At 47.7% G+C, this 12,751-nt stretch overlaps 1 protein-coding gene across 1 annotated transcript in view; it reads left to right on the top strand.

Annotated features, from left to right (window-relative positions):
* Positions 1-4,321: 4,321 nt before the first annotated feature.
* Positions 4,322-12,751, top strand: part of C12H16orf96 (chromosome 12 C16orf96 homolog) — a 31,721-nt gene continuing 23,291 nt past the window's right edge. Inside the window, exon 1 of the mRNA XM_090024506.1 lies at positions 4,322-5,725. Coding sequence (XP_089880632.1) covers positions 5,303-5,725 — 423 coding nt within the window. The 5' untranslated portion in view covers positions 4,322-5,302. The remainder of the gene's footprint in view (positions 5,726-12,751) is intronic.

Raw genomic sequence — 12,751 nt, 5'->3', positions numbered from 1 at the left:
CAAGCAGTAACTTTAAAGCTGGTTGGCTCTTTCTATAGCTAGACAGTCATTTTTGAGAATTACATCTCTGTAACTGCATGAATTTCTCTGCAGAGGGCTGAAGACTTGAGAGCTCTCACTTATTTGAGCTGTCTCAAGAACTAGCTGACTTGACCTGCTGGATGTTCCCTATGGGCTTCTTAGGTAGGAGGACATCCCTTGCTTTACCATGGAGACTAGTCCTGAAAAGCTTATAGCTCTCCTCCCTGAACATACAAGTAGCAAAGACCTGCAATATAAACTCAACACATATTATTCTGCGCTGCATAGCTAGTGTTGGTGACCAGCTCGGATTCATTCCTTCCGGAATAACAGGGCCAGTCCTTTGTGGGGCTACTGCATATTTGGCGTTGCACCATTTTTAAGTTATTCACTGCCTTTATGCAGCCTTCCTGGGCAGCAGTTCATTATTAATCATCCTCATTATGGTACTACATTTTCTGTACCCCATTTAGAAGTCTCCTGCAGTCCAGCAGCCTCAGGCAATCGAAAAGCCAAGCTGCATAAGTGGTATTTCATGACTTGTTGCCATTCACATAAAAAAAATAATAATAATAATCATAGGAGTGAGAGGCAGGTTCCCTACACAGACTCCAGATGGCAGGTGAGGAGTCATCCAACTCACTCTATTGCTGAATTCTTCCCTTGGCCTTACTTGACCAGAATGACCCCCAAGCTACAGCTGAGGGAGCACAAATGGAAGTCTGTCTGTGTGTACTGTGTGGGCAGCAGACCATGGGAAACAACGGCCTTTCACAGCGTTAATCAGGTTGTAAATGGGCAGGTGTCTCTGTCATCGGGCCCCCAGTTGACAAGGCACCGGGGCACCGAACGCGGACACCCCCATGTGGAGCTGCCCGGTTCTGCCCCAGAGGTTTCTCTCACCGACCTCCTGGAACCGACTGCGACCTCAGATCAGACGTGGCGATCCGCTGAATTTAAACATTACTACCAGTTAGAAAGTTTTTTGAGCAGTCACACACCCATGTTTACCAGGATCTCAGCCCTTTGGATGAGGCCAGAGCTGGCCATGCAGTGGACAAACACCTGATCGTCATTTCCATCACCATATTGCACCAGTCTTGAACCGGCTCTGGTGCTATGGTGGAGCTGGTACTAACAAGCCACTACTTGTTGGTCCCAACCCTTGCATAGCACAGGAGTCTGTTCAAGACTCCAGGGCAGTGTGGGGGCTGGAACCAATAAACAGCTGTTCATCAGTCTGTGATGGCACGGGGTCCTAGGGGTGGCCATGAACTCCCCTAGCACCCCCTACTGTGTCAAGGTGATATTAAAAGCACCCTCACAATCTCACCCACCATGTTTTTGATGTTAATAATGTTTAAGGGAAGCTACCCTTAGTCCTGTCTGACACAGTGCTCTGATGCATCCCAGTCTTAGTACTATCTTGGGCAACTCAGTGCACCCCAGCTTTATGGGCTATGTATGGCTCCAACCATCCCTATATCACACCCCAAGCTCACTCTGGGGCTGGGGTCAATGCACCCCTGAATGCTGTGCCCTCTCTGGCACCAGGGTCCCCATGCTACCCTGGAGCCCCTATGAGACCTTCTCCAACCCCTAATAGCCTCACCAGGTCCTCCAGTGTAACAACAACAACAAAAGCAATAACACAAGCCAATCAGCTATAACACAAATCTAAACCTCCTGGCTAAAACAGTCTCCAAACCATGCAACATCTCTCACCCATATAACTAGTGGCTTGTACATCCAGGCCTTTCCCTTTTCCCTGACCAAACAGCACTCCTTCTGTCTGGTTACAAGTTGAGAGCAAGAGCACACTTATAGCCTCCTATCTGGGTCTTATAGTGGTCAGCCCTGCCCCTTCTGGTCAGCTGACTCACCAGGTGTGGGCCCTTAGCTCCTCCTGGTTGCCCCTAGCAACCAGCACCTGAGCCCATACTGCTGCTTTTCAGTAGCAGGCACCTTAGCGCCCTGCTACACAGTCCTAGCCATGGCACCTGCAAATGAGTCATTTCAGGACTGGTGCAATTTGGGGACTGGGACCAACAAACAGTTTCTTGTTAGTCCCAGCTCCCCTACTACACCAGAGTCTTGAACTGGCTCAGTAAGTACCACAAATTGATTATGTTACCTCTGTGGAGCAGTCTGACATTAGCACAACATGGGTTATTTAATACGATCTGGAGATAGATACTCTAGAAGTGTCCTAACTTTGCTAAGACAGGATAGCACTTAGCATATTTTAACTCCTTGAACATGCAGATATTAAAGTTTTAAGTGCAATTAATGCATCCTAAGTGTAACTTGTGACAAGGCCCTGAACCTTTCTGTTACACCATAATGTCTTCAGAAGTGCATCCTTTTCCCAACATCTAAAAAGCATATTAGTTGTGAGACAATGCAGAGCTAATGAGTGTGCTTGTCTTTATCAAACCAACCTGGATCCTTGCAGTCTCAACCTTGACAGAAAGAAGAGCATGACTGGCTACTCTAGGCCTTTTTTAACTGGGGGGGTGGGAAGGAGAGCGTGATTTAACTAGGGGGGAAAGCCACCAGATTTATTTCTTCTAAACTGAACTTTTCTGTTCCTTTATAGATCCTCCCAACTTGCCCTTTATCAGTGAACCCTTGACACTTAGACCAGTCTTTGTCAAAGAATAATTAAATAGACTTCGTTCTTCAGCTGGAAATAATTGCCAGTTCTCTCCAGAAATGAAAATTAATCCTTCTTAGAATAAAATAATTAAAGATCTTTCATAACAGCCCTGGAACTTTTGCCTGTAGCTTCATCTTTTATTCAAGTCCCTGAAGATCTCGTTACATATTAACTGGCAATATAAGGCTGTCAGTGTTCTACGGAACTGGAGGGAGAGCTACTTGGATGAACCAACTGCTTCAAGTTAACAGCAACAAGCAGATCTTCCAGCAGCCCTTTTGCTGTCCTAATTTTCACTGCTTTATAAAAAAAGTCAAAGCTTTTCTCAGCTCATTTCCCTGCTTTTTCTCTTTGCTTGCTTAGATTGCTTGCATGGAACAAAAGGCAGCTTCTCACAGCTATTCAAAACACGACTTTCTCCTTACTTTTGTAAAATTCAGATTTTTTTTCTCTCTGAAAGCTCATCTTTAACATTTCCTTTGTAAACTGCAACAAAATTGTGGGCAAGGCAAGAAGCAGTAACTATGATCATTATCATTTTACCTTTCATTGTGGTAGCAGCAGGAGGCAGGCAGGTCAAAGCACACTTGTGCCAAGGGCTTTACATACAGGTGGCAAATGAGAGTTAATTCCCCAAAGAAGTAACAGTCTAAAGATAAAGCAGAACCAGTGGGTAAGATAAATGAATTGACAGAGTAGAAGCAATTAACCAACAACAGCACAAGTGCTAGTTTGTCTTCTGGGCTGAACAACTAACCCAGCCTACTGTGGTCAAGACTCTGTAGGCTAAACAAATACTATCTCTAACAAACCTAAATCTGCCGGGGAGTGTCCTAAAATAATGGAATCACTCATTTTCCAGGGCACAGGTGTCATCCAGTGTCATCTAGAGCCAGCACAAGGGAATTACCTGGAATGTTACTGTTTGTGCAGAAACCAACGCCTCCCCCCGCAAGAAACCCCCCAAAAAACAACAACAACAACAAAAACCCCAAAACCCAAAACCCAAACAAACAACAAACCCGATGGGTCACTTAATTTCTTCATATTCAAATAGGTTTAGAAATACCTGGGTACATGGCACCTCATGTATTGGGACTTGCCAATATCTTTTTCATGGTTCTCCTGTGGCAGAATCACCAGAACTACAGTTCAGCAGGCCAGTTAACTCAGATCTAAAGCTGCTTTGTAAAGGCAAACAGAGTACAGGTAGGTTTATATTTTGGAGTAGGGGCCACACAGAGCTCAAAATACAAGCAAGCAAGTGCTGTGGTTTAGGTCATGACAGTGGACCCGATTCTGCTTTTAGTTACATCTGCATAAATGTGAGTACCTTTTGACTCAAAAGGAGTTACTCTATGGATGTGTCTACATGTTGCCCTACAGCAACATAGCAACATGCTACATTCCCATACAGGGTGCGATGACAACATAGCAATCATGTGGGTGTACTACACATGATCAGCAGCTACATCACCATAGTGGTATGCTCCTAAAGGAAGTACTAAGCAACGTCACTGTACTGCAATGTGTGGACACGTCCTATATGTGGTAACTCCAGTGAAGTCACTAGAGTTACTTGAGGAAGTACACAGAGGTAGCTGACTGCAGGAGCTGGTCCAGAGGTGTTCCTTGTGCTTGTCATCCTGAAGCATTCATCACTTTTATCCACATAGAGTAGGATTCATTGACCCATCATGGTAATGCAAGCAGTCTCCTCCTTTCTGGTTCAGGGGACCACCCTGCTGTGTGTGATGTAGGGCCAGATGATGGCAGGTGGAGAGGAGTGGTTGCTCTCAGTCAGTCTGCTGCAGCTTCACTGGCTGAACTGGCTGGCAGCTGTCTCAGATTGCCAGAATCTGAACAGTGGTAAAAACCCAGCAGAAGATCCCAGTGTCTGTAAATGTGCTCAGGATGCCAGGCAGACTCTGAGTATACAGATGTTTTTGGCTGCCAGGTACCTGAAGTTATCTTCACAGGACAGATGAAGGCAGAACAACAGTGCTAGCTGCCACTACCAGGGGTAGTTCTGGCAGTCATGCCCCTGGGAGGGATGCTGCTTCTATGAAGTATATCACAGGGTGTTCCACGGAGTCCCCATGCACAGGAGGGATTTGCCTTTGCCAGTGGTTTCATTCCATGCCCACGAGCCGAGCAGTCCTGGGCACGACAGGGAGTTCGTGGAACATCCACAGCGATCACCAGGTAACCAGTCAGTGTTGCGGCTGGCTCTCCGCTGCTGGGCTCTTCTGCTTCCAAGGGAAAATGCCCCTGTTCCTCTGTTGGATTCTGCTGTACTCCTGCGCTGGCCCTGATACAAGTCCAAATAGCTGAGTGACTCACTCATTCTTTGCACAGTCCTTAAGCTGTCTTTTTTCAGATCTTGGCCAGTTCCTTGGTATCCTAGCAACCAGCAGAAACTTTCCAAGCAGAACCCCAAGCAGACTGATGCCATGGTGAGCCAATCACATGCTCATGCCTGTGACTTCCTAATTTTAAGCCTATCAGAGTGTGTTATTATAGATCCCTAAGACAACTAGACCTTGGAACTAACTTCATTGTGTTGAGGCCACCTCAGTGCTCACAGCTACTGGTCTCTCAAGGCCAGAGACGAAAAGAAAGATGAGCTTCTCCCTTACATTTTCGGAGCTGGCGAACATTGCGATTGGCACACCTGAGGTGGGCAATGTCAACTTCAATGCCCTGCACATTCTGCTGCACAGCATTCTGGACCACCTCCAGCTCCAGGACATCAGGAAGGAGATCTTGGAGGAGGAGAAGGATTTCCTCAAACCTTCCTCTGGCTTAACATTGAAAAAGGGGCCCATGCAGCAGGCTGATATGGAGGGGAAATCCAGCTCACTCTTCCACCAGATGCAGCAGAGGCTGGGGAGGATTGAAAGCCAGCTGATTCACTTGAATGATACCCCTTCCACAGCAGAACTGCTGACCAGGAGCCAATCCTTCAACAAGCCAGCTGAGGACATGTGGCAAATGATGCAGCTGAAGAAGAAGATGGAAATGAATGAAGAAGGAATGACAAAGGTGAGAAACCCTGCTGTAGGAAAACTCCCGCTTCCTTTCCATCTGGTGTGTCAGGGCCAAACCCCTCTGCTGGTGGAGATCATGCTGCCCACATGGGGGCTGGCTTCCAAAGGGCCCTGAGAGCACAGGTGGGAGGTAAGAATTAGGCTTAGGACTAGGGGGAACTCTCTAGAAAACTGGCCAGGGCCAGTTCAGGTAAGCAGAAGATAGCATCATTTGGTCCAGTTCATGTAGGCAGGATCAAACTCCATTAAAGAGCAATCCTATGGGAAGGTAAGTCTTCCTGAAACAATTTATTGACTTAGAGCAAGATGATGGGATCCCCAGCATTGGGGATCAGTTATTGATGACCTGGCCTAGGCTCTTGCCATGCCCATTCTTAATGGACAATAACTCAGTGGAGGCCCTGTTCTGCTTCCAATTAAGCCCCATTTCAGTCATGAACAGGGTCAAGTCCTTCGCAGACCTGGCAGAATGCCTCTTGTAATTCCTCTCCTGGGCGCTCTGCAGCACACTGCAATAATACCAGTCATCACTAGGATTCCAGATCCTCCCGATGAGTCACTATATAGGGCCAACAGCCACAAGGCCTGATGTTCTGTGGTCCTGTGCCAGGAGAGAAACTGAATGGAAAAAGTGGCCACATCAGACCCGCTCTTGTGGCCGCTTACCTTCACTCCACATGGATATAAAGGATTACACAAGGTGCAGGACGGGCAGTGGATGATATGGGCTGAAATAGTGTCACCTGACCCAATTGCAAGGATTTATGGCTTTTTTAGACATGAATGACGTGTGCCCCCTGGCAGCTTGGGGGCACGACAGCGGCAGGAGCGTGGTGGCGGCAGCAGGAGCATGGCGGCGGTAAGCGGTATCTCCTGCAGACACCACCGGTGCTGTTGGTGGCAGGGTGGGGGTGCCAAGTGCCAAACAGGGGTGAGCAACCAAACACAGATGCCTCCAGCAGCACTGGCAATGGCCAATGGTCATCTCAGACCACCTGCAGACTCCACCAGCACTGGTGGCAGTGGGGTGGCAAGCGGCAACTGCCCGCAGGTGCCACCGACAGCATTGGTGTCTTTTTGTAGGGGGTGTACCACTGTGATCAGAGGGTGCACATGCACCTGTGTGCACCCCCTACACATTGCCCCTGGATTTAATTTCCTTTGAGCTTGGCTTTTTTATGGTAAGAGCAGCAGTACCATCAACAGGTACCACCAGCAGCCACAAATCATAGCAATAAATGTGCTCCCAGGGATAACTAACAGCACTCAGGATGTCCTTAGCCACTCTCATCTGAAGGCCCATCTTCTGCTTCACAGACATTATAAACCTGACTAATAATCGTAGCAGTCCATAAGGCAAAAAAGGAAACAGAGAATGTGTGTCCCTCTCAGCTGAAATGCAGCCACCTCTGAGCTGAAGCACTGTTGCTGTTTATCAACAAACAGCACCACCACGCAACACTTACGGTTGGACATGAAGTGAGAAACCATGAACTGGCAAGGAGAATGATCAGAGGCAAAATGTAATGTGAGAAATTAGTCATCTTGTCTTTTAATGTCATTATTCTAGATTAGGGGTGTCAAACCCTCGTAGGCCATGGGCTGCATTCGGACTTGGAGTCTTCTCCTGGGCCGGTCTGCAGGACCAGCAGCTGCAATGGCAGTGGATCCAACGGTGACTGCAGCAGGTCTGGCAGTGGCACTGGGGACCTGGCAGTGGTAACAGAACCAAAGGCAGCCACAGGGCAAACAGCTATATCAGCACAGCCTTCATTCATCCCCCTGCTGCCAATGGCCATGTCCATCACAGCCCAGGGGGCCCCAACTCTATGGCAGGTCCCATCCCCCTGCCCCTGCCCCAACTTTCAATAGCTCAGTGGGCCAGATGGAACAGAACTTCAGGCTGCATCCAGCCATAGTCTAACACCCCTATTTTAGGCATGTTTGACACCCCTATTCTAGACTGAGCCAGTGCTGGATTAGCAGTGGGTTGAGTTTCATTGCACAACAGATATAACTGATAGATAGTTTTACTGATAGCTATTCACAAATGACTGTCAAGCCACAGCTGATTAAAAACCCAGTTCCAAGGCCTTTACATTCACTTTTATTAAACCTCTTGCAGGGTCAGTTTGATATAGCAAGGCTGTACAACTGGCAACCTGTGGGTCTGTAGGGGCTACCCTGCAGCTCTTGTGGTCCCAGTGCAGGCTTTGCTCCCTCCTCCAGCTTCTGCTTCCTACCTCTGCCCCTGTGAGGGAAGGAGAAGGACAGCCCATAGGACAGAAGAAACCCACAATTGGAGGTTTTAAGGGAGATGCAGGGATCCTGCACAGCGCAGGGATGCCAGCATGGTGTGGCAGGGTAGGCCACTTGATCTCTAATGTCATAATATCGCCCCTAATATGTGCTGGTGTGGCTGCCTTAGCCTCCAGTGCAGCCAACATCCAAAGCATCAACAGAAACTCTTAACTTTGAGGGACTAACAAGGAGCCTGGAGTTGAAGCCTGGACTTAGGTAATAAAATGTACCATGACTGTCACTGTATGAAAATAGCAGGACCAGCCCTGACGGCCATGCTGCCCTAGTGGCCATGCTAATCCAGTTCCCACTCCAGCTTCTCAGTGTACGCCCTTGCTCTATTTCCTGACATGCCTTGATGTATATAATGTAGGAGGCTGCCTCTGAGTTCTGGAGTGCTCCTGAATATTGGATGCTTGGTCCTGTTCATCTCCCTCTGGACCTACAGTCTAATATCACAACAATTATGCATCCCATTAGCTCTTACACTGCCCTTCAGACAAGTCTTGTGGCCCTACTGACTCTATCTAGGCCATAGGACAGGAAATTACCTAAGGGACATTAATCATAGCCTCCAACCACCCCCATAAGCCTCATCCATGCCTCACAGCTCTCACTCCTTCATTAGACCCTCTGGTCCTGTATTAATTTCCAGTCTCTCGGCTTCCTCGGCCTCTATGGCACCTTCAACCTGCTCAGCATCCTTGACCCTGCCTCTTTCACTGAACCCCTTGACCCTGCTTGCTGTAGGTCTGGGGTCCCTAACCCTCTTTACATGGTGACCCCTGCACAACTGCCTGAACTTTGTCAGCAGCTCTAGTGAGGTTCCTTTGCCCTGCCTAGAACAAACTGGTCACTGTTCTAAAGTTCATCACCATTTAACTGTATTAACATTTCCTAGTAACATAAGACTCCAAGCCTGGTGTGAGCAGGGTATATTGTGTTTGCCCCTATTTGTCATTCTATAACCTCATCAAGGTCCTAGGCACCACTGTGCTGGGCACCGCACAAATTCAGAACAACATAACAGTCCCTACCCCAAAGACATTATAATCCAAAAATAAGACAATAGATAACAGATGGAGGAGTCCAAGGACCCAATGAGACAGTATTGGTTAGCATGACGAGTGGTGGGCTCAGCCTAGTGTCAACTGGCAAAAGCTAACTCAGGCTTCTCCCAGACTTGACCTGACCATGGGTATGTTTCAACACATGGCCTATTTTGTTCCAGCTGTGCCAGCTGCAGTTTTGCTATCATGGGTACCAAGAGCAGTGAAGCCACAGAAGCACATTGGCAAACAACCTGAATATGCACCCATGGTTCAGAGAAACTAGGAGGGCTTCTTCTGTAGTTTGTAGAATGTGATGACCAGGGATCCTGGTTTTCTCCGTTTAAAACTCTAGAATTCTCTAATTGAAACCCCCAAAATCCACATTTTCCATGATTAAAATGAAAGGTATCAGCTGAACACAATGTTTTATTCATATATTTACAATTTTAAAGCAATTTGGAAGCCTACAAGTGCCTCAATCATTATAATAAAATAAATTCTAAATACCTGTATATTTTGGTGTTTGATTTTGGTTTTTTTATCATGGAAAATCAAAGCTCCCCTTGCTCCCTTCGCTCACCAGATCACAAGTCTAGCTGTGGTTGTGCCCCCTGCTGCTTTGTGACGCTGAGCAGTCCTGATATGCAGGTGCCCCTCACTCCCAAACCACAGGCCCTCCAGCTCTGCCAGACAGACTAGCACCCTCCCTGCTCTGCCACTGTCAGCCCTGCCAACATGACCTGCAGGCAGAGCTAGTCTTAGGAGTGGGCAGTGAGGGCAACCATCCAGGGCACTGGAGGGAAGGGGAGCATCATGGCACCCCAGGGCAGGGCCCTGCCTCAGTTCGGGCAGCGGCGGAGGAGGAAGCAGTGAGCTGGGGGTGCCCCTCATTCCTGACCAGCAGTCTGCTGCCCCCCCTCCCCCAACCCTGGACTACATGACCTCTTGAGGGCCCTTTTAACTCTAATATTCTGTGATTATATGATTAATATTCTGTGACCTGATTTTATGAGCAAAGAAAGGTAGTTGGCCACGGATGTCTGAAGCCAAGCAGAAGGCAGGGCAAGGTGGCACCTGTTCAGAAACGCATACACTTTCATGGGTAACAGCCTACTTCAGGGGTGTTCAACCTCAGCCTATGGGCCAGATCTGGCACACATCACCAAATCATCCAGTCTGTGGGATTCCCTATGGGGCTGGAAACTTGGCAGTGGGGGTTGTCTGTAAACCAGAACAAGCTTGTCTCCCAAGGCATTATTTTCCAGGAGTGGTTGGAGGTCATTTATGTGTCTAAGGTGTTAAAGCTGGGAGCTGTAGGTGTAAACAGGAGAACTTTTGCTGTCTTTGTCATAAGATTAATATTGTAGCAAGTCAGAGTGGGGTTTGAGTCTGGCTCTGTAGATTTGAATGGCTGTGGTTTTGAGATTGTATTGTAAGTATAGGAATCCCTATTTCAGATCCTAAAGTGTGCATCCCAGTTGGTGGGATCAGAGCAGATAAGGTTGTAACAGAGAATTTGGCTGTAGATGATGGATCTTGTGGTATGCTTAGGATGAAAGATAATGGTGCAGAGGTAGCTGTGGTGGTCAGTTGGTTTCCAGAACAATGTGGTGGTGATGTGACCATTGCAAAGTTTCATGATAGTATCCCAGAAATGAATTTTCTGGGTGGAATATTTCAGAGTCAATTTGATGGAGGGGTGGAAATTTTTAAAGTCTTGGTGAAATTTCTCTAGATATTTCTTCTCATGCATCAGTGCAGTGAAGATGTCGTTTATGTACCACAAATGAACCAGAAGGATGACAGGGTAGCCATGGAGAAATCAGATTTCAAGGTCTGTCATAAATATATTGGCACACTGGGAGTGGGTTGGGGCATATGTATGAACGGCCAGTACTGTTCATTTGTAGGTGTAGGGAATCATCAAATCTGAAATAACTGTGAGAGGAGAGTGTGATGGAAACAGAAGCAGTGTCCTCATCCGGGATAATGTTCCTTATGGCTTGTGATCCATCCTCATAGGGGATGCTAATGTATAGATATGTGACATCCATGGTAGCTAATAGGGTGTTTGCTGTCAGTGGAGCCCAGTTTCTTTAGCAAATCTGTGATGTCCTTCAAATAGCTGACAGTTCCCATGGCATATGAGAATAGGATAGCATCCACATAACTAGAAACTCTCTCTATGATGGTGCCAAAGCCAGCAACAATATGCATTCTGGGTTGCCAGGTTTGTGGATTTGGGGTTGTAAGCAAAAGTTGTCTAGCCTGGATTCCAGGGAGGCAGAATCAGAAATCCTCTCCTGTGTTTCCAGAAGTAATGTCCTTAAGAGGCTGATTGATTCCTCCTGGTATTGTGCCATAGGGTCCTTGGTCAGGCATTTCTAAAACCCCTTGTTGGAAAGGGAGACAAAGTTGATGTCATTTATCTGGATTTAAAGAAAGCCTTTGACTTGGCCTCCCATGATGTCCTCATGACCAAGCTGGGGAACTGTGGCCTCGACCATCTCATGGTCCAATAGCTGGGGAACTGGCTTTGGGGTCAGACCCAAAGAGTACTAGTTGATAGGAACAAATCAATGTGGCACAGGGTTACCAGTGGAGTCCCCCAGGGCTCAGTGCTCGGGCTGGTACTCTTCAATATCTTCATTAATGATCTGGATTCGGGCATCAGATGCGGACTAGCAAAGTTCACGGATGACACTAAACTATGGAGGAAGGTGGTCACACTGGAGGACAGGCTGGGAATACAGGCCAACTTGGACACGCTTGCAAAGTGGGTGGAGCAAAACCTGATGGCACTCAGAGTAGAGAATTCCAGGGTACTCCACCTTGGGAGAAAAAAACAGCATCTTACTTATAGGCTCGGCAGTGCTATGCTCACTAGCACCACAGCCAAAAGAGACTTGGGGGTCTTGATTGACCACAAGAGGAACATGAGCCACCAACGGTGCTCACCCCACCCCCACTGTTAACACCACTGCAGCTGCCTGCAGGAGCTCCCCACTCCCCACTGCCACGCTCCTGCCGTTGACACTGCTGCTGCCACCTGCGGGAGCGCCCTACTCGCCGCCGCCATGCTCCTGCCGCTGACACTGCCACTGCCGGCTGCAGGAACTCACCATTCCCCCACAGCTTCCGGGAGTATGTGGCATTCATGCCTATAAGTATATAAAGGCAGTGCATCAGGATCTAGGAGATAAGCTGTTCACCAGGGCTCCCCAAGGGATAACTAGGTCTAATGGGCACAAACTTCTAGAAGGCCAATTTAGACTTGGTATAAGGACAAACTTATTTACAGTCTGAGTGTTCAAAGTCTGGAACAGACTCTCCCCAGATGTGGTACAAGCACTCTGGACTCATTCAAAAGGCGTTTGAATGCTTACCTCGCTGGGACAATTTGATCCCTGCAGACTTTCTGCTTCTGGCAGTGGGGCTGGACTCGATGATCTCACAAGGTCCCTTCCAGCTCCTAATGTCTAAAATCTATGAAATTTGCTTCTTGGCTTCCTGTATATATGCTGTTTTGCCCATGACAACAGTGGCACCCCTCCCCCTCCTTATCAGCATTTTGTATGATTATAGCAGCATTGTTTTTCAGTCCAAGTGTGGCTCCCCATTTTGTAGGACTCAGGTAGTAAAGTGCTGTTATTTTTTGGCAATCTCAA

Source organism: Crocodylus siamensis, chromosome 12 (genome assembly GCF_052110815.1).
Source record: "Crocodylus siamensis isolate JL-2025a chromosome 12, ASM5211081v1, whole genome shotgun sequence".
NCBI lineage: Eukaryota > Metazoa > Chordata > Crocodylia > Crocodylidae > Crocodylus > Crocodylus siamensis.
This window is presented reverse-complemented; position numbering and strand designations above follow the sequence as displayed.